Genomic DNA, 26,076 nt, shown 5'->3' with positions numbered 1-26,076 from the left:
AATGTCAGTTTATTTTTTTTATTCTCACTGATAGACTTAATGTCTAAACATGTTTTGTACAGACGGTATGCTATGGTGGAAAAAACAAGGCTTGACTTGAGAGGAAACATATTCCTCTTTTTTTTCTTCCTTTTTTTTATTAAAAAAAAAAAATCATAGTAAATCATCCTTTGAACCATTTGTCATTTTATTTGATTTTATTTTACATAAGATGGCTGTACACTCCTATGGCTATAACATTAGTCCACTGGCTAGCTAGCTAGCTAGCTAACTAGCTGATTCACATGGGGTTCAATTTTGAAGCCTTTTAGTATAAGATTGTGAGAGAGATTTTAGAGGAATTTTTCCCCAGACCAATTTTTAATGACGTGAATTTAAAAAAAAAGAAGAAAAAAGAAAGAAAAGATGAAAAAAAAGAAAAAAAAAGGAAAAATGCTAACAAGGCCTTTTCCCTGAGGTCATTAATGTGAGAGAACCCACATACGTCAAACACATCAGCAAAATTTAGGTGAAACTGTCATTTAAAATTCGTGTTTAAAAATGAATACGGTCTGTTCGAGTTCTGTAGAAGCTACTGTTCATGTCAGAGCTCACAGTTTCACTGCTGGTGTCACCCAACAGAACATGAGTTCAGACGCACTTCAATAATTCACTGCTTCAACTTTTCCCATAGTTTGTAGTTTTACAGCCTGCAACTCAGATCAGTTTAACGGAGACAATACGTCATGAATCTACACAAAATACTGCGTAATGTCGGAGTCTATAAATCAAAACATCAATATATAATATATGTGATTTGCAAAATTAGTGACAAGTAATTTATTAAATATCAAAAGCTGTTATTGCATTAGGATTCACCCAATGATGTGAAACCCTTTAAGGGAGAAGTAGCATAATTAGTCCATCAGTGTACAATTACAGTGGCACATGATGTTAATATAACTGCAATATAAAAGCCTCAGGGTTTGTAGGAGATCAGACCTAACAAACAACATCATAAAACCTCATAGAGAATCAAATAGCATCATAAAGCCCATAAAGACCAACCATGAAAACAAGTCCAGGAGTCCAGTGTTCATGACAAAGGTCAGGATTTATAGGTATATAATTAAAAAAATCCCTAAATTTTAAAATCTGAAATCATCATTATTTGAAAAACTATCATCCATCCATCCATCCATCCATCCATAGTGTGGAAAAAGAGACCAGTCCATACAGAAGGGCTTAGTCAGTAAGTGGCCAGAGATCAAGCTCTAGACCAGGGGTGTCAAACTCAGGCCCCCGGGCCAAATTGCGCGCTAATACTACAAATCCCAGAATGCCTTGCCACTGTAGTGACGCGTAGTCACGAACAGCAAGCGCCCCTCATTCTCTGTTGACAGTCGTTAACAACCATGTTACAGTCACATCGGGCAAGTTTACTCCACCCTATACAAAAATGGCCAAACGATAGATGGACAATAGGAGCTTTCAAGACAGGTGGGAGGCAGATGATCTGTTCACGAGTATAAAGGACAGACCTGTTTGTCTTGTGGGCGGCGCTAACGTGTCTGTAACGAAAGAATATAACATAAGAAGACACTATGAAACGAAACATTATGAGAAGTATAAGGACCTGGACGTGTTTTGTTGTCGGTTTTGAAAAAGATCCACTTCAAAAAGGAACTTAAAACGATCCAGTGATCCAGTGAGAGGCGTCATTTATTTTATTTATTTAAATAAGAAATGAACACCACTGACGTGTCTTTTATTTCAAATTGAATTTCTTATGTTTGTAATATCAAGCTCTGGTTGTTCCAAATCCTGTGTTCAAGCAAAACTAAAGTTTGTTTCCATATGAAAAAGGTTGACCCGTGTTTGGCCCTTGACTTTATCTCAGTTTTATATTCTGGCCCACTGTGAATTTGAGTTTGACGCCCCTGCTCTAGACGACACTATCACCACCATGATTGTGTATATTATGTTAATGTACAGTTCTGCTTTCACAATAGTATTTTTTTTTAAAACAATGTTATATAACAAATTTAGCTCTGGCGCTTCACACGCTCGGATTATTCACATCATCAGCTTAGTGACCTGAACTAAATCCTGTGATTTGATGTGTCATGTTTTAAAGGTAAAAACTCATGAAGGCACTAGTTAATGGTGACTGTGAAAACACAAAGAATTCTTTATCTTAAGTGACTTATTGTGATTTATGCTGAATTTGTTTCTGATGTTGTAAATGTTTAGCAGTGCTTAGTGGAAGTGTGCGAGGAGGCGTGGCCTCTGTGTTGTCAGTCTGAGAGAAGGAGGCGTGACCTCTGTGCTGTCAGTCTGAGAGAAGGAGGCGTGGCCTCTGTGCAAGGAGGCGTGACCTCTGTGCTGTCAGTCTGAGAGAAGGAGGCGTGGCCTCTGCTGTCAGTCTGAGAGAAGGAGGCGTGGCCTCTGTGCTGTCAGTCTGAGAGAAGGAGGCGTGGCCTCTGTGCAAGGAGGCGTGACCTCTGTGCAAGGAGGCGTGACCTCTGTGCTATCAGTCTGAGAGAAGGAGGCGTTGCCTCTGTGCTGTCAGTCTGAGAGAAGGAGGCGTGGCCTCTGTGCAAGGAGGCGTGGCCTCTGTGCTGTCAGTCTGAGAGAAGGAGGCGTGGCCTCTGTGCAAGGAGACGTGACCTCTGTGCTGTCAGTCTGAGAGAAGGAGGCGTGGCCTCTGTGTAAGGAGGCGTGACCTCTGTGCTGTCAGTCGGAGAGAAGGAGGCGTGGCCTCTGTGCAAGGAGGCGTGGCCTCTGTGCTGTCAGTCTGAGAGGAGGCGTGGCCTCTGTGCAAGGAGGCTTGACCTCTGTGCTGTCAGTCTGAGAGAAGGAGGTGTGGCCTCTGTGCAAGGAGGCGTGACCTCTGTGCTGTCAGTCTGAGAGAAGGAGGCATTGCCTCTGTGCTGTCAGTCGGAAAGAAGGAGGCGTGGCCTCTCTGCTGTCAGTCGGAGAGAAGGAGGCGTGGCCTCTGTGCTGTCAGTCTGAGAGAAGGAGGCGTTGCCTCTGTGCTGTCAGTCTGAGAGAAGGAGGCGTGGCCTCTGTGCAAGGAGGCGTGACCTCTGTGCAAGGAGGCGTGACCTCTGTGCTATCAGTCTGAGAGAAGGAGGCGTTGCCTCTGTGCTGTCAGTCTGAGAGAAGGAGGCATGGCCTCTGCTGTCAGTCTGAGAGAAGGAGGCGTGGCCTCTGCTGTCAGTCTGAGAGAAGGAGGCGTGGCCTCTGTGCTGTCAGTCTTAGTGAAGGAGGCGTGACCCCTGTGCTGTCAGTCTTAGTGAAGGAGGCGTGGCCTCTGTGCTGTCAGGTTCAGAGTAAGAGCATCATATCATATAAACAACTCTATTCTCTAATACAGACAAGTTATATTACTTTGATCAGTTAAATTCTCAGTATTGCTTTATTCCAGATACGTCATTAAAAAGTTTTTAGCACATGTGTAATGTGAAAAATTGAATAAATACATATCTCTCATCTCCCTTAATATCTGATTACTTCTCTAAATTTAAAATGATTTCTACTGTACAACAGCTGGAAAAGACGCAGTTTCAGTCCATTGCAGTCTCTCTGCTGTGATGTCATACCACCACGGCAGTCTCTACAGAGCAAAGGGCAAAAGTCACCGCTCATGTTTGGGTGTGATGTCATCCCTCTCCACCACGGCAACACTGCTGCCTCCGTTAAGCAGCGGCTCCTTCGTCGTTTTCTCCTTTATGCAATCCGAAAAAAACTCAGCCACAATGGGGCAATGCTCCGACGCCACGCCGCCCCATGACCAGTTATCAGGGATCCAGGGGTTGGTTAGGCCTTCCCTCAGGACTGAGCAATGACCTACACACACACACACACACACACACACACACACACACAATGTAACGCCTCTAGTTGAATAAAGTGAAAATATAAATACAGTTTGTGATTCTAATAGAAACCAGTAATTTAGTAAATTCCTTAATTAGGTTGTTACTGAACTTGTTACTTGTTACTGAAAAGTTCTCTATTATTGTGAGTTCATGTACAATCACATGACAAGTGTTCAAGATGGCTGTGATTTGTTAGTGACACACTCATGAGTGCACATTCACACACTCTCCTGCACATACGCGCTCACACACACCTGCGTTCTCTCTCTCTCTCTCTCTCTCTCTTACACACACACACGCTCTCTCTCTCTCTCTTACACACACACACGCTCTCTCTCACACACGCTCTATCATACACACACTCTCACACACACACACGCACTCTCTCACCCACACACACGCACTCTCTCACACACACATGCACTCTCACACACACACGCCGTCTCACACTGTCTCACACACACACGCTGTCTCACACACACACACACGCTGTCTCACACACACACGCTGTCTCACACACACACGCGCTGTCTCACACACACACACGCGCTGTCTCACACACACACACGCGCTGTCTCACACACACACACGCTGTCTCACACACACACACACGCCGTCTCACACACACACACGCCGTCTCACACACACACACACGCCGTCTCACACACACACACACGCCGTCTCACACACACACACACGCTGTCTCACACACACACGCTGTCTCACACACACACGCTGTCTCACACACACACACACGCTGTCTCACACACACACACACGCTGTCTCACACACACACACACGCTGTCTCACACACACACACACGCTGTCTCACACACACACACACGCTGTCTCACACACACACACACACACGCTGTCTCACACACACACACACACACGCTGTCTCACACACACACACACACACGCTGTCTCACACACACACACACGCTGTCTCACACACACACACACGCTGTCTGACTCACACACACGCTGTCTCACACACACGCTGTCTCACACACACGCTGTCTCACACACACGCTGTCTCACACACACGCTGTCTCACACACACACACGCTCTCTCGCTCTCACACACACACGCTCTCTCTCTCACATACACACACATACATACAGACACACATTCTCTCTCTCTCACACACACGCGCTCTCTCTCTTTCACACACACACACACACCACTCACAAATATATACACAAAACCAAATAAACACACACTCACTCAGACTCACACATACACACACATTCACGCACACACTCTCGCACACCTGTGTACAGCTTCTTGATGCTACGGCTGGCCCAGATGTTGTCCAGACATCTGGATCCCTGCGGTGCTTTGGTGCTGATGTTGGTGTTGATAGAGGAAGGCACGAGTGCGCTCAGCTTCTCCTTCTTCAGAGGCTCAAACTGAGCGTTGTCTGGAGGAAGCCCAAAGCCCCCGACAACCAACACGTTCTTCACCCCTACAGAGAGAACACACACGCTGAGCACACCACCATCACACACTCATCACGCTTCCACTGCACAAAGTTTCACACAGTATTTAAAGGTGCAGTCTGCAATTTTTAAGAGGTTTTGCCTTCATTTACATTTACAGCATTTGGCAGACGCCGTTATCCAGAGCGACGTACATAAGTGCTTAAATCTCTAACATTGAATACATTAATGCTGGCTCACTAAGTTACATACTTAAGATACCATGAGTTTAAAACATTTGTTCAAAGTTACAATGAAAAAGTGTCAAAGGTGTTTTTTTTTTTACATATAAAACCTTCAGTTTTATATGTTTTTGTATATAATCAAATATGTTAAGGAGCCCACGTTAAGTCAAACACTATGAAGTGTTGTATAATAAACAGAAAGCACAAAGAGGTTCTGACTGAAACGCATTAGGTAAGAGAAGAGAAATCCTGTCAGTGTGCTTACGCTGCACTGGGCTCCGCTTTAGCTCATCATCAGCACTAACAGTGTCCAGAGATCCAGCCATGCAGCTGAACGCACTGACAGGCTGCCAATAAGTCACACATCAGACACCTAGTGCATGCTGGGACATCGAGAACCAACCTCTCAGAGCTTCTGTCACTCCAGGGCTCAGCTTATGGGTCTTCATCTCGTCAGATTTGTGGCTCCGCCCATTCTGCTGCTTCGCCGCCGCCGCCGGAGGTCTGAGGTGCACGTTGACCACGGTGAGCTCGGACGATCCGATCTGGTTACAGAAACGAGGCCACAGATCGGACACAGGTTTAAACCCTCCCCAGCAGATCAGTGAACAGTTCACGATGGATCAGATCAAGTTCATAAGGCATTTATTGACGAATCAGCTCGTTTTCATACTCAGTGTGTATCTGGACTGTATGTGGGTGTGGCCTAATCTGGTAGAATTTCATTGCGATTCTATTCAGTTTTATTTCATTTATACTTGAACAATGGAAAGTGTGAGAGAATTAAAAGAGAACAGAACAGAAATGTGTCTGGTCTGTATGTATTCGCTTACACATCTCTAACTCGTGCATTAAACTGTACAGTAAAACACCAGATCATTTACTCTCACACACACACACACACACACACACACACACAGTTTAAAAACACACACAAGTTTCTAATCATGTTGTAGATGCCTCACAAAACATAGGATTTAGAATGTTGTTGTACAAAATGTTGTTAGAATTGAGTTGTACAGATTTATGCTGCTTACATAAAAGTGTCCAAGGTACGCTTTTGGCTGGACGTCGCTCCCGTTGCCGTTAGCAGCAGCGCTTTCCAAAACCACGGCCTCTTTCAGCTGGATGCCGGCCGAGGAGTCCCAGAGGAAACCAGAATATTCTGAACCCTGCACAAAAAACCCCACAAAAACAGTGAACAGCAGATACGCAAACAAACCTCCAGACACTGTGCTAGTAGCAATTAAATTGTGTGTGTGTATGAGTTAGAGAGAGTGTGTGTGTGTATATACTTATATGTAGTGAGTGTGTGTAAGAGTCAGAGAGAGAGAGAGTGTGCGTGTATATATATATATATATATATATATATATATATATATATATATATATATATATATATATATATATATATATGAGTTAAAGTGTGTGTGTATATACTTGTGTAGTGTGTGTGTACGAGTTAGTGTGTGTACGTGTCTTAGTATGTGTAGTGTGTGTGTATATGAGTTAAAGTGTGTGCGTGTATATATACCTATGTGTAGTGTGTGTAAGAGTTAGAGAGTGTGTGTGTCAGATAGTGTGTGTGTGTATATATATATATAATATATATATATATATATATATATATATATATATATATATATATATGAGTTAAAGTGTGTGTGTGTGAGTATGTGTGTATATACAGTACTTATGTGTAGTGTGTGTGTATATGAGTTAGAGAGTGTGTGTGTGTCAGATAGAGTGCGTGTGTGTACGAGTTAGTATGAGGTAAAGTGTGTGTATATACTTGTGTAGTGTGTGTGTAAGAGTTAGAGAGTGTGTGTGTGTGTACGAGTTAGTTAAAGTGTGTGTGTATATACTTATGTGTAGTGTGTGTGTAAGAGTTAGAGTGTGTGTGTCAGATAGAGTGTGTGTGTGTTTGTATATATATATATATATATATATATATATACACATATATATATATACATATATATATGTGTATATATATATATATATACATATATATATAGAGTTAAATTGTGTTTGTGTGTATGAGTTAAAGAGAGTGTGTGTGTGTGTTTGTGTGAGTGTGTTAGAGTGTGTGTGTGTGTGTGTACTTACCTCACAGGACTCTCCAGTGGGTTTCCCAGAAGCAGCACATTTCCACACACCACGAGAGCCGTTCCAGTTACACACACTGGAGAGAGTTGGCTGATTGAGCTCTGAGCAAAACTGAAACACACACACACACACACACACACACACACACACACACACACACACAGAGAAATTGTATTGATTTAAAACAAATGTTTTCCAGGTAGTAAGAAAAACACACAATTAGAATGTGCCTGACATCTTGAAGCTTTTCCCATGGTGGAAAAATGTACCGCTGCGTCCACTGACACTGGAGACTCCTTTATTTAATATGGTAACAGTTCAAATGTCCTCACTGAGACCTTCTCTTTGGTGTGGTTTTATTTATTTACTTATTTATTTGTTCCTTTATGATCAGACTGAGATTCCAGCGAGCGCTAAAATACACGTCCCTTCGTACGCCGTTACTATAGAAACGATAACGTGTTACCTAGACACAAGAGAATTAAAAAGACGACGAATTTCTGACCAACGACTTGCGTCTGTTTTGTCCGTTCTGTGCAGATCATACAGTCACACCGCTGAATGCAAATCTTTACCTCACAGCAGTAGCTTTCACTTCATTTGCTAATATTTAAGTGGGATCTGATAAAGTGTCGATGAACCAAATTGTTCACCTTCTTTATTTTGCCCTAAGGGAATGGAAACTTTTGTACTCAACTGTCTCAGACAGATAGAGAGAGAGAGAGAAAAGAGAATCTGTGTCTCAGTCATGGTGACCATAATAAAAATGAAGAATAACCACGGAGACCTGAGCGATAGTCTCAGGACAGATGGACAGATGTGGATCAGATCTGCTTTAAATACTCAACCCAAACCTGCAGCACTTCCAACACAGCAAGGCTGATTAGTTATCTGTATGTAACCTGATCAGTCTGCTTGACATTTACCATCAACTCTCCCCAGATCGCTGCTATAATTAGTGAGATTCCCACTCGGGGTGAGACCGGCCTGCTGATCTCTGGGGTAAAGGGGTCAGGGTTTAAAGACAGGGAAGCAGAACAGGGATTCAGGACGGAGCTGCTGCTCTGAAAGCATTAATCTTTACTCCCAGTCGTTCTCTTCAATCCCACTCACTCCCAGTCGTGCTCTTCAATCCCAGTCACTCCCAGTCGTACTCTTCAATCCCAGTCACTCCCAGTCGTACTCTTCAATCCCAGTCACTCCCAGTCGTGCTCTTCAATCCCACTCACTCCCAGTCGTACTCTTCAATCCCACTCACTCCCAGTCGTGCTCTTCAATCCCAGTCACTCCCAGTCATGCTCCTCAATCCCAGTCACTCCCAATCGTTCTCTTCAATCCCAGTCATGCTCCTCAATCCCAGTCACTCCCAATCGTTCTCTTCAATCCCAGTCATGCTCCTCAATCCCAGTCACTCCCAGTCGTTCTCTTCAATCCCAGTCGTTCTCTTCAATCCCAGTCATTCCCACTCCTGCTTTTCAATCCCACTCACTCCCAGTCGTGCTCTTCAATCCCAGTCACTCCCAGTCGTACTCTTCAATCCCAGTCACTCCCAGTCGTGCTCTTCAATCCCAGTCACTCCCAATCGTTCTCTTCAATCCCAGTCATGCTCCTCAATCCCAGTCACTCCCAGTCGTTCTCTTCAATCCCAGTCGTTCTCTTCAATCCCACTCACTCCCAGTCGTGCTCTTCAATCCCAGTCACTCCCAGTCGTGCTCTTCAATCCCAGTCACTCCCAGTCGTGCTCTTCAATCCCAGTCACTCCCAATCGTTCTCTTCAATCCCAGTCATGCTCCTCAATCCCAGTCACTCCCAGTCGTTCTCTTCAATCCCAGTCGTTCTCTTCAATCCCACTCACTCCCAGTCGTTCTCTTCAATCCCAGTCACTCCCAGTCGTTCTCTTCAATCCCAGTCGTTCTCTTCAATCCCAGTCACTCCCAGTCGTTCTCTTCAATCCCAGTCGTTCTCTTCAATCCCAGTCACTCCCAGTCGTTCTCTTCAATCCCAGTCGTTCTCTTCAATCCCAGTCACTCCCAGTCGTTCTCTTCAATCCCAGTCGTTCTCTTCAATCCCAGTCATGCTCCTCAATCCCAGTCACTCCCAGTCTTTCTCTTCAATCCCAGTCACTCCCAGTTGTGCTCTTCAATCCCAGTCACTCCCAGTTGTGCTCTTCAATCCCAGTCACTCCCAGTCATGCTCCTCAATCCCAGTCACTCCCAGTCGTGAAGAAACAGAAATCAACAACAACCTAAAAGAAAAAGTTTCTTTGAAACTCGAAGCCTGGAGATCTGGAAATGTGCAAATGCTAAAAGTTATGGATCGCTGCCCAGATATCCGCAGCACCCGCAGCTCGAGTTGCTGTAAGTGAATATATCTGTGATGACAGAAGGAAGGAGCTTTGGCAGGGTGTGTTTTGGCAAACAAACGTTCGCTCGCAGAGAGAGCCAACGCGCAGGTGGAGGCAGACAGACGGCAGATTCCTCACACGCTTACAGAGGAAAACCAGTGTGTCTGACCACCATGAAGCACTTTATAATAACAAACAATCTTTTTGCCCAGTGTACAGCAATAAAGAACTAGAAACGGATAAAAAGCACAACGCGTATTCAATACGAGCTGCTCGTGAATTCTGATGTAGTGTTTGTGTGTGAGTTGTGAAGTCACTCATTTTCTTTGATGTCAACACAAGCCAGGATTATACTGAACTCAGTCTTATGCAGTTTGTGCAGTCAACATCATGCCTTTACTTTTCAGTGACGTGAGTGTTTACTTTCCTCTGCAGTTGTGCAGGTTTTTCTTCCTGTTCTACACCGGTTCCTGTCACAGACCATCACAGAGCTTACACTTTGTGTTATAGTGTGTGTGTAAACCTATGACTGAGGAAATTAAACACTAAAGGGAACACAAACTCATTTCACAATCCCACCTACTCAATGTCTCTAATCGTGAGCAACGAAACATTTTCTTCATAGATTTTTTTTCCCTCAAGAGTCAAATGTCTTTAAGTGTCTTTTTCACTGAGACTGTGTAACACAGAAACCACACCTCCTTCACAAAGACTGACAGTTACAGAAACCACACCTCCTTCACAAAGACTGACAGTTACAGAAACCACACCTCCTTCACAAAGACTGACAGTTACAGAAACCACACCTCCTTCACAAAGACTGACAGTTACAGAAACCACACCTCCTTCACAAAGACTGACAGTTACAGAAACCACACCTCCTTCACAAAGACTGACAGTTACAGAAACCACACCTCCTTCACAAAGACTGACAGTTACAGAAACCACACCTCCTTCACAAAGACTGACAGTTACAGAAACCACACCTCCTTCACAAAGACTGACAGTTACAGAAACCACACCTCCTTCACAAAGACTGACAGTTACAGAAACCACACCTCCTTCACAAAGACTGACAGTTACAGAAACCACACCTCCTTCACAAAGACTGACAGTTACAGACACCACACCTCCTTCACAAAGACTGACAGTTACAGAAACCACACCTCCTTCACAAAGACTGACAGTTACAGAAACCACACCTCCTTCACAAAGACTGACAGTTACAGAAACCACACCTCCTTCACAAAGACTGACAGTTACAGAAACCACACCTCCTTCACAAAGACTGACAGTTACAGAAACCACACCTTCATAGAGACCAAATGACACAGTCTTAATGAAGGAGGCGTGGCCTCTGTCATTTGGTCTCTATGAAGGAGGTGTGGCTTCTGTACAGAAACCACACCTCCTTCATAGAGACCAAATGACAGAGGCCATGCCTCCTTTAATAAGTAAGTGGCAGAGGCCAAACTTCCTCCAGTGAGACTAATTGATACTGAGGCCACGCCTCCTTCACAATGACTGACAGTTACAGAGGCCACGCCTCCATCATAGAGACCAAATGACAGAGACCACACCTCTTTCATTAAGACCAAGTTACAGAGGCCACTCCTCCTTCATTGAGACCAAGTGATACTGAGGCCACGCCTACGTTATGAAGACTGATGATTATAGAGGCCACGCCTCCTTTATTGAGATTGTGTATTACAGATTCCACACCTCCAGCAATAGAGGCCACGCCTCCTTTTCTGTGAGCACCAAATGAAATATGACATAAGGACAAACTGTACATCTCTCACTGCTGCAGAACTGAAGGACGACGAGAAAGCATGCAGCGTGAAATCACACACACACACACACACACACACACACACACACACACACACACACGTGACTCAGTCAGACTGCAGTGCAGTAGGGAAAAAGAGAAAAGAGAGCAAGACAGAAAAATCAGGAATGTGGAAGGAGGGGTGAAAAGTCTGGGAAAGAAAAAGTAAAATGAGGAAGATAAAAGAGGGAGACAGGAGTGCAGAGAGAAGAACGGTGAAGACTAGAAAGAGAAAAAAACGGGATGAGAAGGTGAACTTTGAGGAAAGACAGGGAGAAAGAAAAAGAGTGAAATAATTAAAGAACAGCAGAGTACAATTAGAGAATGACAAATAATAGGGAAGTTTGGGAGAGAAGAAAAAGACCAGCAATGGTGAAAAAGGTGGACAGAAAGAGGGATAAAAGGAAGAAACTGGAAGTGAAAAAGTAGGAAAAAGGTACAAGTAGGAAGAAAGAGACTCACAGTGAAAAAGGAAGGAGATGGACAGAAAGATTGTGTGAGAGACAGGAGACAAGAAGAGAGAAAGTAAAAGGGAGGAGAGAAGTAAACAGCTTGAAAAAAGAGAGAGAGAGAGAGAGAGAGAGAGAGAGAGAAAGAGAAAGAGAGAAAGAGAGAGACAGAGAGAAAGAGAGAGAGAGAGAGAGAGAGAGAGAGAGAGAGAGAGAGAACAGGGGAAACAACAGAGAAAGAACAACAATCAAATATGCAGAATAGGGAATGAGGAAAGACGAGTAAATATAGTGTAGAGGGATAATGAGCGAGAGAGAGCAGAGAGAAAAAGGATGAGGAGTAGAAAGAAGGACAAGGACAAAGAGGGACAGAAGGAGAAATATGGGGCCTAGAGAGAGAGAAAGAGAGAGAGAGAGAAAGGAGTGTGAAACGAGTGCACAGATGTGACTGAATGAATTATACAAGGGAACTTGAAAGGGAAGTGAGAAAGAACATGAATAAAGGGAGGATGGAGAGATTTGGGACATGTCCATTAGGAGGAGGCCTCTCTCTCTTTCTCTCTCTTTCTCTCTCACTCTCTCACACACACACACACACACACTGACCTAATTTAGCACCATGCAGGCTTCATGCAGACAGCAGATTGAACAAGCCACACACACCAGTGCGCACACACACATATACAGACATGTCACATACAAAAATCACACACACATGCATGAACACACACACACACCATTAGCAGTGAAAGATCATTATTACTTGCCCTTTCTAATCTTTATGGCTCTTATCTAACCCATAACTCTGCATTTATCTCCCACAATGCACCTGTCTGTCTGGACTGTGTGCTGTTGTTGTTAATGGTAAATCTTCACCACCCACATGCGTGAACACACACACACACACACACACACACACACACACACACACACACACACACACACACACACACACACGCACACATGTGATTTGTTACTTTCTTCTTAGCCTGTGCTAAATAATTTCTATCACAATGGGTGTGGCCTATTCCAAATGACTCCGCCCCATCCACATGTCATGATGACTCACTGAATGAAAGGATTAAAACGTTCTTCACACTCAAGGAACACACACACACACAGAAAAGAGAGAGAAGCTGCTGAGATATTTATAGATGACCAGCTCACACACAAATATCACCTCAAAAATAGCAACAAGCCACACTTCTCTTGGACCAGAGAGAGAAAGAGAGAGAGAGGGAAAGACAGACAGACTGAACAGTGACACAGATCTGACTCTGTGATTAGAATCACAGTGATGCTGAACTCTCGATTCTGATTGGTCAGCAGCGGTGACAGCGTCTCCTGATACACGTCACATCTTTATATTAATGTGTCATGGTTGCTATAGTAACAGCTCATTCACATGTATGGTCGTTCGTTTATTTTGTAATTTTGGAAAGAAGTCTCCAATGTCAGAACTTTGTAGTTTTCCAACACAGTAAACAGGACAAATTTTTTTTGGTCTTCTGGTTTTAACTCTGTATGCAGTTTAAGGTTTAAATCCAGATCCAGAGACTAATATTTGTACATTTAAAACATTTATTGAAAAAAGTGCAGATTTTCTGTTCGTTTCTAAATACAGGGTCCTGATGTTACAGATGAAGGAGAAGAAGCCAGGAGTATCACTTTAAATGATCACTTTAAATGATTATACTATCCATGAAGCTCACAGCTCTTTATAAGCTGTGGGTGGACGTTAAGGACATAAGACAGAGAAATGCTTGTAATACGAAGCGATACCTTATAGAGCGCTTGCTGATCAGTCAGGTCTTGAACTGCTAACAACTTGATGCTATAGAGAGAGAGAGAGAGAGAGAGAGAGAGAGAGAGGGAGAAAGAGAGAGAGAACATTAAAATAAGACATTAAAGCCATATGACTTTATTTCATCTTGTCAGTGAAAAATAATCTGTTGGTCAATTGCACAAAAACAGTAGCACAGAGTCAATAATTATAATCATGAAGATTTGTGCTGAGTGCTCAGTCTCAAAGGGAGCAAAGTCCATCTCACTGACGTCGACGTCATCATCATCATCATCGCACATCATAACACAGAAATCAGCTAAAGAAAGTCAGGATTTATCTCTGTATTATATATCTCTTACCTTCTCCTACACCGCAGTGTGACTGTGACTGGTGATTAATGTTCTGGAGCAGAAGCTCTGATAGTTATTATTCAGAGACTCTGTACATTCTGTATGTCTGACCTGATTAAGTTGGGTTTTTTTTTGCCTGAGTTATTGCTTGCTGTGATCTCCACACGCATGCTGAGTCTAAAAAAACGTCCCTGACAGGACAAAAAAAAATGACATCTTATCATATTTTATCTTTCCGTATCTCTCACATGTTCTTATTATCTTAAAAAGAGACAACTGGTGAGGAAGCAGGTCAACAAACAACATCTGTTTACAGCTGTTAAAGATGAGTGAGAACAATCGTGGTTAAAAGAGATTTTTGTTCCAATCTGTGCGGTATATGAGCAGAAATGAGTTTCATATCAACATTTACTCTGAAGATAAAAACATTTGTGTGGGAAAAAAATAACCGTTACCATGTGGAGTGAGATACGATAAAGACCTGTCAATATGGACACCACAAAAAAGCAGCAAATTCTATTTTTTTTTTAGTCCTTTGGGAAAAGTATTAAGTTCATGGTTGGAACAGTTGCGATATATGTTGTGTATCAGATTTTCTAGACATGCTGGAGCCTTGTTTTGATCGAGGCACAATGAGACAGTCTGTGAGCATGGACACCTTCAGTAACATAGCGACAATGAACTTGAGGCATGAGGCGGAAGTGAAAATCTCACACACGAAGTTCCTTCTTTATGATTTGGAGTCATTTGTGAGCTAATGATTTTTTTTCCCCCCTTCAGCAGCTCCAGTGTCTGCAGTCACACGTAGGTCACGGTGCAACACCGGTTCTTGCCGAGAGCTTTTAAAGGATAACAGAACGGAGGGTTTGGTGAAGAAGCAATGATTTAGATTCGAGCAGCTTGTTTAATTGAAAATGAACTAGCATTGGAACACAAACATGCAACTGAAATACAAACTAGCAAGCACTAACTAGCAAACCAAAAAACTAGCACGCGCAAATGCTGCTTATCTAGCAAGAGAAAAAGAAATCATTATGTGACAATGAACTAGCATTGAAAAACAAACTAGCATGTGAAAACTAACTAGCAAACAAAACACTAGCCAGAGGAAAACAAACTAGCATGTGAAAACTAACTAGCAAACAAAACACTAGCCAGAGGAAAACAAACTAGCATGTGAAAACTAACTAGCAAACAAAACACTAGCCAGAGGAAAACAAACTAGCATGTGAAAACTAACTATCAAACAAAACACTAGCAAGAGGAAAACAAACTAGCATGTGAAAACTAACTAGCAAACAAAACACTAGCAGAGGAAAACAAACTAGCATGTGAAAACTAACTAGCAAACAAAACACTAGCAAGAGGAAATCAAACAAAACACTAGCAAGAGGAAAACAAACTAGCATGTGAAAACTAACTAGCAAACAAAACACTAGCAAGAGGAAATCAAACAAAACACTAGCAAGAGGAAAACAAACTAGCATGTGAAAACTAACTAGCAAACAAAACACTAGCAAGAAACTAGCAAGTAAATACTAGCAAGTAAAAGTTATTCAGCACGTGAAGGGTAACAAACTTAGCAAACATCTGCTTTGTTTTTGGAGCTCTGTAATATACAAATATCCCTCTAGCATGAAAAATGTAAGCTAGTTTAATAACATTGCTTTTTTGATTAAAGTAATAATACTCAAGCGCAAGAGATGAGAAAACAGACATTAATTAGTAGTTTAGCAGCAACAGACACCTTGGAGTCACAGTATGACATTATGTCCGCTGTCTGCGAGCCTGGATAACCTTATTCACGTGACTAAGCACTGACTGCCTCCATGAGGAAGACAGAGAGAGAGAGAGAAAGCATGAAAGGATGGGTTTAATATAGTTCACAGACAAGGAAAAGAGATACATCAGCATCTTCTTTAATTCATGACGAGATTTTCCAAAAAAAAAGGAGAAGTGAGAAAGTCTGGCGTCGGGGGAATGTGAATGTGAATGTGAGGCTCAAGGGAAACGAGTCACTAGCACCGCCACAAAGACGGTCTCTTAGGAAACAGTGTTGTGTTCAGAAAGAGAGGGGAAAACTGCATCATAACTTCTATTTCCTCAGACTTGTTACCGATTACATCCAGATCCTGTTTCTAGAGAAAACAGGAAGCTCGGTGTCACACTTAAAAGGTGTGTGTTTGCGCGTCAGTCTTATAAAGACATCTCAGCAATGCTGCTCCTTGCTTTAAGATTAATGGCGTAGAACAAAAGCATAGAACTGAGTTAAATAACTTATAGAATAGAATATTCTCCAAAATAAAATGAAACAAAACACTACAGAACTAAACAGAAGTAAATTGAAATAGAACAGAGAACAGAATTGAACACAACCAAACAGAAAAGAAATAAACAGAATGGAACGGAATGGAAACAAGTGGGAACTAAAACAGACCAAAATAGAATAGACAAGATGTTTATAACAATATAGAAATAAACCATGCTGAATAATAAAGCAGAATAAAACAGAATTTTAAGATTCTGTTTTAAGATTTTAAGATTCTCAAACAGACAGAAATCCAAGAAAAGTGGAAGTGTTAGAAGGGCTTGAGGCTGGAGGCAGGGCTTGTTGCCCAGGACGACGGTGCTGGTAGTGCATGAGAGACTGTTTCCCATCTCGAACACTGGGTCTCTGAGCACTGACTGGATAAACAGAGCTTAAAGATCGCTGTATTCCCGAGTGTCCCTCTCGCGTGAGTGAATAGTCTCACCTGGATACTGTAGAGCAGAGCCCTCAACATACCGAGCATCATTTCAGCACCACTGTGACCGAACACGTCATGTTCTAATAGCTCTATACACCTGTGGCTTTCTTTGGGAACTAATTATGGTGAAAATAAATACATTTTTGGCCATAATGTGTGTTACTTTAATTAGTATAACGTGTGTTACTCAATACTAATGTCTGTCGATATCAGACTCGCCTTCACAACATTGTACTGAATATCAGCAGTAATTACCTGTGATCAGCTGTGACTGTCATTAAATGTGATCACCTGTGACTGTCTGATCACCTGTGATCACATGTGATTTCCTGTGACTGATCTCCTGTAGCTGTCTGTGATGACCTGTGATCTCCTGTAGCTGTCTGTGATGACCTGTGATCTCCTGTAGCTGTCTGTGATGACCTGTGATCTCCTGTAGCTGTCTGTGATGACCTGTGATCTCCTGTAGCTGTCTGTGATGACCTGTGATCTCCTGTAGCTGTCTGTGATGACCTGTGATCTCCTGTAGCTGTCTGTGATGACCTGTGATCTCCTGTAGCTGTCTGTGATGACCTGTGATCTCCTGTAGCTGTCTGTGATGACCTGTGATCTCCTGTAGCTGTCTGTGATGACCTGTGATCTCCTGTAGCTGTCTGTGATGACCTGTGATCTCCTGTAGCTGTCTGTGATGACCTGTGACCTCCTGTAGCTGTCTGTGATGACCTGTGATCTCCTGTAGCTGTCTGTGATGACCTGTGATCTCCTGTAGCTGTCTGTGATGACCTGTGACCTCCTGTAGCTGTCTGTGATGACCTGTGATCTCCTGTAGCTGTCTGTGATGACCTGTGACCTCCTGTGATGTGATTTCATGTGATTACTTTTCACCACCTATGATTTCTTGTGATTTCCTGTGCTTACATGTAGCTACCTGTGATTTCCTATTATGACCAGTGACCACGGGTCTACAGCCAAGTCACAGCCCATATGCTGATATTCAGTAGAACAGAGCAGCTGCTCGGGTGATCTTGCTTTATCATATTGTACAATAATGAAAGAGTAATGATTCCTAATCACTCTACCTGGTGTCGCCCAGATGAGGACAGCTTTCCTTTAGAGTCCCTCAAGGTTTCTCTCTCATTAGGGATCCAATTAGAAATCTCTTGTTAAACGTGCTACATAAATAAAAACAAAATAACGAGGTCCTGGTTCTTTTATCTGTAGTCCTGAACACGTACACACCAACACGCCGTATTAACATCATTAATCAGGGGGTTTCACACTCGGCTTGGATAATCACACTCGAATACATGATCGATTCAGAGATCCTTGGTAAGAGTGCTTCATCATCATGGGCATGCAGGAGGTCCCCAAGACTGGAGTTCAAACTTCTGGTCACGTCACTTCATCTCTGGAGCATTACAGAGGTGGAATCAGTAGAACTCCTGAAATTCAGGTTCCTGAGATCAGGTTCATGTCTAAACAAAGTTTCACATGTTCTCTCTGGGTCCGTGTGTGTTGGTTTCTTCTCATTTTTCTCTGGTTTTCTAACAAAACAACATGCTAGCAGTTGGAGTTATTTCACTAAACTGTTTATTTATACACAACTCAACCAAGACTGGGAGATGGATGGATGGATGGATGGATGGATTGATGGATGGATTTCACTTCATTTCTCTCAAATGTGTTCTGTTTATCTACAGAACACAAGGCTGTGATACAACAACGAAACTAGAACACATTTATTCTTAATGCTTACTGAATATCACATGCTGGTTGGACAGAGCATATGACTAATCACAAGGAAAAGGAATCCCATTTTTACAGTGAGATTCATAGACTCTTTTTTCCCCCAGAGGCCTAATATGGAGTTTAACCCCGTGTCCATGTCAAATATCGAACGTCTTCCTCACGTCTCACTCCACAGTGGTGTTAATATGAAGCTCATATGAGAGTAGAGTTTTTTTTCCACACAAATGTTTGTATCTTCAGAGTAAATGTTGATATGAAACTCGTTCCTGCTCTGTGAGATGATCCAAGTGTTTGTGTGTGTGAGAGAGTGTGTGTGTGTGTGTGAGAGAGAGTGTGTGTGTTTATTTAAAAAGCAGCTCAGATTTAGCTTCAACACTAAAATTCAGTGTAAGATGATCAACAGAGTCAAAGACACGCGTCTAAAACACACTGAAAGGACAACAGATTCCTGACCCATTTTAGATCAGACTCACAGACAGAAAATCACTCATTTGTTTAGACTGAATGAAAATGTCCAATGAGTCGGTTTCTAAACGCTAGCGAGCTGGTAAACAGAGTTAGAGGAGAGTGAATGAATGAATCTGGAGTCTGGAATGAATTATTTACTGATTTGTTTTCTTTTCTGTGCTGTCGCCTTAAAAATAAATAATTAATCTTAAAACACACACACACACACACACACACCTAACACAATCACACTGATTTTATCATGGGGTGGATTAGTCTAATTTAATCAGACTACAGAAAGAGGTTTAAGAGGTCCACACACTCACACACACACTCACACACACACACTCTCACACACACACACTCTCACACACACACACTCTCTCTCACACACACTCTCTCTCACACACTCTCTCACACACACTCTCTCACACACACTCTCTCACACACACTCTCTCACACACACTCTCTCACACACACTCTCTCACACACACTCTCTCACACACACTCTCTCACACACACTCTCTCACACACACTCTCTCACACACACTCTCTCACACACACTCTCTCACACACACTCTCTCACACACACTCTCTCACACACACACAGCTAGTCTATGTGATACAGTCAGACTGACCTCAGGTTACCTCTAGTCTTCCTTATTTCAGCAGAAGTTTCAGTAAGCAGTCGAGACTGAAATTAAGAAGTAGTGACTTCTTAGCGTGGGTTTAATTAAATTATGTTTCTTCAAATTTTTCTTTTGCCAAGACTTCAAAACCACTTGGCTGCACAGACATGTTTTGAAAATCGCTCAGCCCATTTCCCTTTCTTTTGCATCTATTTGAGTAAAAGGTTCTCGGAGTTCAGCAGTTCAGATTCTTTGTAAGTGACCAAAAAAATTTAGCGCATGTTCTCAAAAAACAAAGTGCAGCAGATCCCCCTAGCTTCCTCCTTCATATCCGTCACCTGAGCATCTGTTAGACAAACACATCGAGTTATCAGCTGCAGTGAAGCTTCTCTAATGCTCTAAGATTCTGGGATCTCTGAGATACTTCTTTAGATTTTTAAGAACCTTTAGTAGTGCTAATGCTGACTCTTAAAGAGTGACATCATAACATGAGCACAATTATAAAAATATATATACACACACACACACACACACACACACACACACACAGTATAAAGGTAGAAAACACTATTGAAAAACACCCAACAGTGTTACAATGCCTCGCCGGAGCCGGTTTAGTTTTCTAACATCACATCCTGAAGTCTTCTATTACTCTTGTAGTACAACAATTAAGATCAACTAAAGATGAAAAATTGTGCTTTTTATCCGTTTATAGATACACCGAATGTTGTATAATGCACAAGAAACAAGTCACTTCCTGATATTGCTAACACAGCAGCTGTAAATAAGCGTTCCTGCACCAGCCTCTTTTTTATTTACTGTCATGTTAATAATCAATCAATAAAGAAATAAAAAAATTATAGTAGCTTGTCACATGACTGACGAACGGGTAGAGCTTTACTTCTGACTGTTACAAGGCACTCGCACTGGAGACTCCTTCCGTACATGCTACATAAACATAAACAAAAACAGCAAACAACCGCATACGTTGTGAATCTTTAAACATACGATAAAACATTTTTGGAGATTTTTTTTATATGCAGTTATAATTATATGCTGTTGCTATCGAATAGGAGACATAGGAGTCGTTGGTACAAACAAACGTCACTGATCCGAACCAAAACGTTAGCAATGCTGTTTTCTAAGACACCCTATTTAGCACAAATATCATCTAGTGATTAACAGGACACACGCAGTAAAGCTAAGAGGAAGATTCAGTCTTTGTTTCTGTCCATCCGTCTGATATCACTGTGTTGTGGACAGATACACAGAGTCATGTGGGCAAACAGAGTCACAGCTAACAGCGTTATGGAAATGATTCAGGCTGTTTATCTTTCAGGGTGTGCGCAAATGTGTGTGTGTGTGTGTGTATGTGTGTATGCAGGGTTACTGTAGGACATTTCTGAGTAAGTGTCTCCAGTGCTTTCTAAGCGGTGAACTCGTGTAACCTCATAACACACTGTTAGTTACACGGTTTCCCTTTGGCCTACAAGCATCAGGGAGATTAAGGGAATGCAGCGTTCATTGTAATAAATGGCCTGGAGATTGAGGTTACTACAGGTCATAACAAACCTCCCCTTGATCTCACATTCGTCAACCAAATCTTAGGACAACCTGAAACGGACAAAACAACAAATAATATCACATTGTGTCCCACTAATGGTTCAGTGAGTCCAGTGTTAACAGGACCATCCCAGGTTCCTGACCTTACACACACCGAGGAACCGAGGACTGAGCTGCAGAGGAGAGAAGACATGAGAGAACCTCAGGAGATTCAATACTGGGAGATGAGCTCAGATTCCTCACTCTGTATTGTAGAATTGTTAAACGCAGGGGTGCCAATAATTTTCAGTGTGAGATTACTGAGGTATAAACCACCTCAAGATGCGGATTATTTTCCAAAACACACGTCCTGATGTATTTAATTCCTTCTACACCACAAGCACGTGTCAGTGATTACAAAGTTTTCATTTGTTCCTTAAATTATTATTCCTTATTTCTTTTTTTTTTCCCTCTCTTTCTAGTTTCATTTAATGTTGTGGGACAAAAAAAAAGGAAAAACTTGATGACAATTCAATAAAATAAAGAGAGTAAACGACTGGTACAAAGCGCTGACACTGGAGACGCCTTCCATCAAACGTGACTCTTTTCTGATCATTTGCAAAAGCCCAAGTCCCACTATAACACCTTCAGTGCAATCATATGACACTGTTGTGTTTCTATGGTTTCTACACAACATCCAGTCTCAGATAGAAAGAAAGTCTTAGTTAGAGATCCAGCAGCATTCATTTTTAAACCTTACTGGTTTTAATCAGCATCAGTGCCACAGATCAAGCAGAGAGAGTCGACATGCTTCATATAAACACAGGGGGAAACCTCAGTCACTGTAATACTAACCAGGCAACCTTTAGTTCTGTACAGAGACACACTCTTACACACTCCTACACAACACACACCTACACAACACACACAACACACACTCCTACACAACACACACTCCTACACAACACACACAACACACACACCTACACAACACACACAACACACACACCTACACAACACACACTCCTACACAACACACACAACACACACACCTACACAACACACACACCTACACAACACACACAACACACACTCCTACACAACACACACTCCTACACAACACACACTCCTACACAACACACACTCCTACACAACACACACAACACACACTCCTACACACTCCTACACAACACACACTCCTACACACTCCTACACAACACACACTCCTACACAACACACACAACACACACTCCTACACACTCCTACACAACACACACTCCTACACAACACACACAACACACACTCCTACACAACACACACAACACACACTCCTACACACTCCTACACAACACACACTCCTACACAACACACACTGGTAAATGACTGGTGAATCACTGCATAGAGTAAAACACAAGAAACACTTGAAAATCGTTACAAACGACACGTGGATCAGAGCCTGATGGTCTTCCTGTTTGAAGCGGATGTTTATTTGCGTGTTATAAAAAGCTGAAGGACAACATGAACTTCAGACTGAACCCTCGTCTGGTTTCCCAAAAAGTATCACAGCAAAGAGAGCCGTTAAATCTAAGAACGAGCATCTCTCACTCTCTGTCTCTCTCTGTCCTCTCTATTTCTCCTCTCTCCATCTCTCTCCTCTCCTCTCTATTTCTTCTCTCTCTTTCCTCTCTATTTCTCCTCTCTCTCTCTCCCCATCTCTCTCTCTCTCTATTTCTCCTCTCTCTCTCTATTTCTTCTCTCTCTCTATTTCTCTCTTCTCTCTCTCTCTATTTGTATTTCTCCTCTCTCTCCCTCTCCATTTCTCCTCTCGCTCTCTCTCCCTCTCTATTTCTCCTCTCTCTCTCTCTCTCTCTCTCTCTCTCTCCCTCTCTATTTCTCCTCTCTCTCTCTCTCTCTCTCTCTCTCTATTTCTATTTCTGCTCTCTCTCTCTCTCTCTCTCTCTCTCTCTCTCTCTCTCTCTCTCTCTCTCTCTCTCCTTAACTGCTGTGTGATGCTTTCAGTAAAGTCTTATTCTTCTAACGTACTGTTTAATCAAGTCAGCCACAAAGAAACTGAACATGTAACACACACGTGACATAACGTTTTAAAGTCGCAGCTTATACCGAGGCGCTAAAAAAAGAGTCTCTACAAGACAACTGACAACCAAAAGTCCTCCACATTAATGACACGCGTGCACGTGAAAGCCTGAGAAGCTGATGCGTCTAGAAACATCGGGGTGATGATTTTAAAACACTTGAGCACTTTGTACACTATTTAGGCACAATATACTATTAGAGATGAGCAGTTCTACTTTAGCTGGTGTACTTAATACAGTGCACGTAATTGGCCCTATGTAGTGCACGTAATTGGCCCTATGTAGTGCACGTAATTGGCCCTATGTAGTAAACTATATGTTATGTAGTAAACTATATGTTATGTAGTAAACTATATGTTATGTAGTAAACTATATGTTATGTAGTAAACTATGTGTTATGTAGTAAACTATATGTTATGTAGTAAACTATGTCTTATGTAGTAAACTATGTGTTATGTAGTAAACTATGTGTTATGTAGTAAACTATGTGTTATGTAGTAAACTATGTGTTATGTAGTAAACTATATGTTATGTAGTAAACTATATGTTATGTAGTAAAGTATATGTTATGTAGTAAACTATGTGTTATGTAGTAAACTATATGTTATGTAGTAAACTATATGTTATGTAGTAAACTATGTGTTATGTAGTAAACTATATGTTATGTAGTAAAGTATATGTTATGTAGTAAAGTATATGTTATGTAGTAAACTATGTCTTATGTAGTAAACTATGTGTTATGTAGTAAACTATGTGTTATGTAGTAAACTATGTGTTATGTAGTAAACTATGTGTTATGTAGTAAACTATATGTTATGTAGTAAACTATATGTTATGTAGTAAACTATATGTTATGTAGTAAACTATGTGTTATGTAGTAAACTATATGTTATGTAGTAAACTATATGTTATGTAGTAAACTATATGTTATGTAGTAAACTATGTGTTATGTAGTAAACTATGTGTTATGTAGTAAACTATGTGTTATGTAGTAAACTATATGTTATGTAGTAAACTATGTCTTATGTAGTAAACTATATGTTATGTAGTAAACTATATGTTATGTAGTAAACTATGTCTTATGTAGTAAACTATATGTTATGTAGTAAACTATGTGTTATGTAGTAAACTATGTGTTATGTAGTAAACTATATGTTCAATAGGGACTGAGAATTTAGCTCCAAATATATTCCGAGCAGAAAGTATGAAGGACGTCACACGGATCAGTGAGATTTCCACAAATAGAAACAAAACAGAATGGAAGGTTTTTTTTGCGTTAGATGTATAACGCGTACACGTGACTACAGAGGTGGTAAATAACGTGTGGTGGTAATAGTGCTGTGTGCGCAGTGTAGAAAAACACGTTGCTCTAAATGACTTGTACATCATGTAGTGCACTGTGTGGCGGCTGCATGTGTGATGTAGATGTAAGAGCGTTGCACTCACTCGCGCTCCAGCAGGGTCCTGCACACGACCTCTTTGACCCCGGGGTTGTTGGCTTTATCGCTGGAGCAGCGCTGCAGGTCCCACGTGGCCACGCGCACCACCGGCTTTCCGTGACGCGCGCACGGCGGAGGTTGCACTTCGGGCCGCTCGGACGCCATGTACGCTGGTCCTCCGGGGGGAAGACGCAGCTCGCTGCAGCCGGTCGGGGAGTTGGGATGGGAGGACGAGTGCGCCAGGGAGACGCGGTGGTCCTGCTCGCGCTCCTTACGCGGGTCGTTATTGTTGTGCCTACGGCTCGATACGCAAATTTCCGGCTTGATGAGCTGCAGCTTGGCGGCGCCGATGCCACTCACCAGGGCGACGTCCTCCACTTTCCTGAAGCCCCCGATGCGCGCGCGGTGATCCACGATGGCGCGTGCGACGGCACGGGTGACCCCAGGCAGGGTCATGAGCTCCTCCTCGCTGGCCGCGTTCACGTTCAAGCGCTCGGGGTTGTGCGCGGAGACGTGCGCAAAGCTGCAGGTCGCGCTGAACTTGCGCCCGCGCTGCCGCACGTCCCCGGGGTCCGCCGGCAGCGAGCGGTGGCACCCCAGGTTACCCCCCATGACCCGTGACCGACACCGCGAGCCCCACTACAGCCACGCTACAGCACGCATACGCCGCGTTGGCGAGAAGACGCGTGACCGCTCGCGCTCTCTCTGTGTCCAGCACTTTCTATCTCCGCTGCAGTGTGTGTGTGTGTGCGCGCGCGCGACTGTGTGTTCTCGGGTGGACAAGAGCTTACACACTTAAACCAAACAAGCTGGACGGGATGAGGGGGCGTGGCTCACATGCCGCTATAGGGGAGTGGCTCCTGGTGACGTAGAGGCGCATTGTGGAAAGCGAAACGGGTCAAAACGTGTTATGTTTTTGTTATCTTCCCCAAAACTCCTCCTGTCTCCTGATTCCTCAGTCCTACCTCTTCCAAGCTTTCAGCTCATCCACTATAATGACAATGCTTTTATTTTCTGTAGCTCTCGAG

At 42.6% G+C, this 26,076-nt stretch overlaps 1 protein-coding gene across 1 annotated transcript; it reads right to left on the bottom strand.

Annotated features, from left to right (window-relative positions):
* Positions 1-169: 169 nt before the first annotated feature.
* Positions 170-25,823, bottom strand: eepd1 (endonuclease/exonuclease/phosphatase family domain containing 1). The gene is made up of 8 exons (XM_060865508.1): positions 25,056-25,823; positions 14,049-14,100; positions 7,643-7,753; positions 6,571-6,705; positions 5,937-6,078; positions 5,141-5,335; positions 2,815-3,831; positions 170-2,684 (listed from the first exon to the last, which is right to left on the bottom strand). Exons 1-7 carry the CDS (start codon positions 25,658-25,660, stop codon positions 3,620-3,622), a joined length of 1,452 nt encoding a protein of 483 aa, XP_060721491.1. The 5' UTR covers positions 25,661-25,823; the 3' UTR covers positions 170-2,684; positions 2,815-3,619.
* Between the last annotated feature and the right edge of the window lie 253 nt (positions 25,824-26,076).

This window comes from Tachysurus vachellii, chromosome 3, assembly GCF_030014155.1.
Source record: "Tachysurus vachellii isolate PV-2020 chromosome 3, HZAU_Pvac_v1, whole genome shotgun sequence".
Taxonomy (NCBI): Eukaryota; Metazoa; Chordata; class Actinopteri; order Siluriformes; family Bagridae; genus Tachysurus; species Tachysurus vachellii.
This window is presented reverse-complemented; position numbering and strand designations above follow the sequence as displayed.

What these genes read in the sequence shown, in the direction of transcription:
- eepd1 (XM_060865508.1), bottom strand. Translation starts at nt 25,660, where the DNA reads ATGGGGGGTAACCTGGGGTGCCACCGCTCGCTGCCGGCGGACCCCGGG. An exon ending in AGGACCCTGCTGGAGCGCGA is followed by an intron (nt 14,101 to 25,055) that starts GTGAGTGCAACG and finishes CTCTCTCTATAG; the next exon opens with CATCAAGTTGTTAGCAGTTC. An exon ending in ATCAGCAAGCGCTCTATAAG is followed by an intron (nt 7,754 to 14,048) that starts GTATCGCTTCGT and finishes TGTGTGTTTCAG; the next exon opens with TTTTGCTCAGAGCTCAATCA.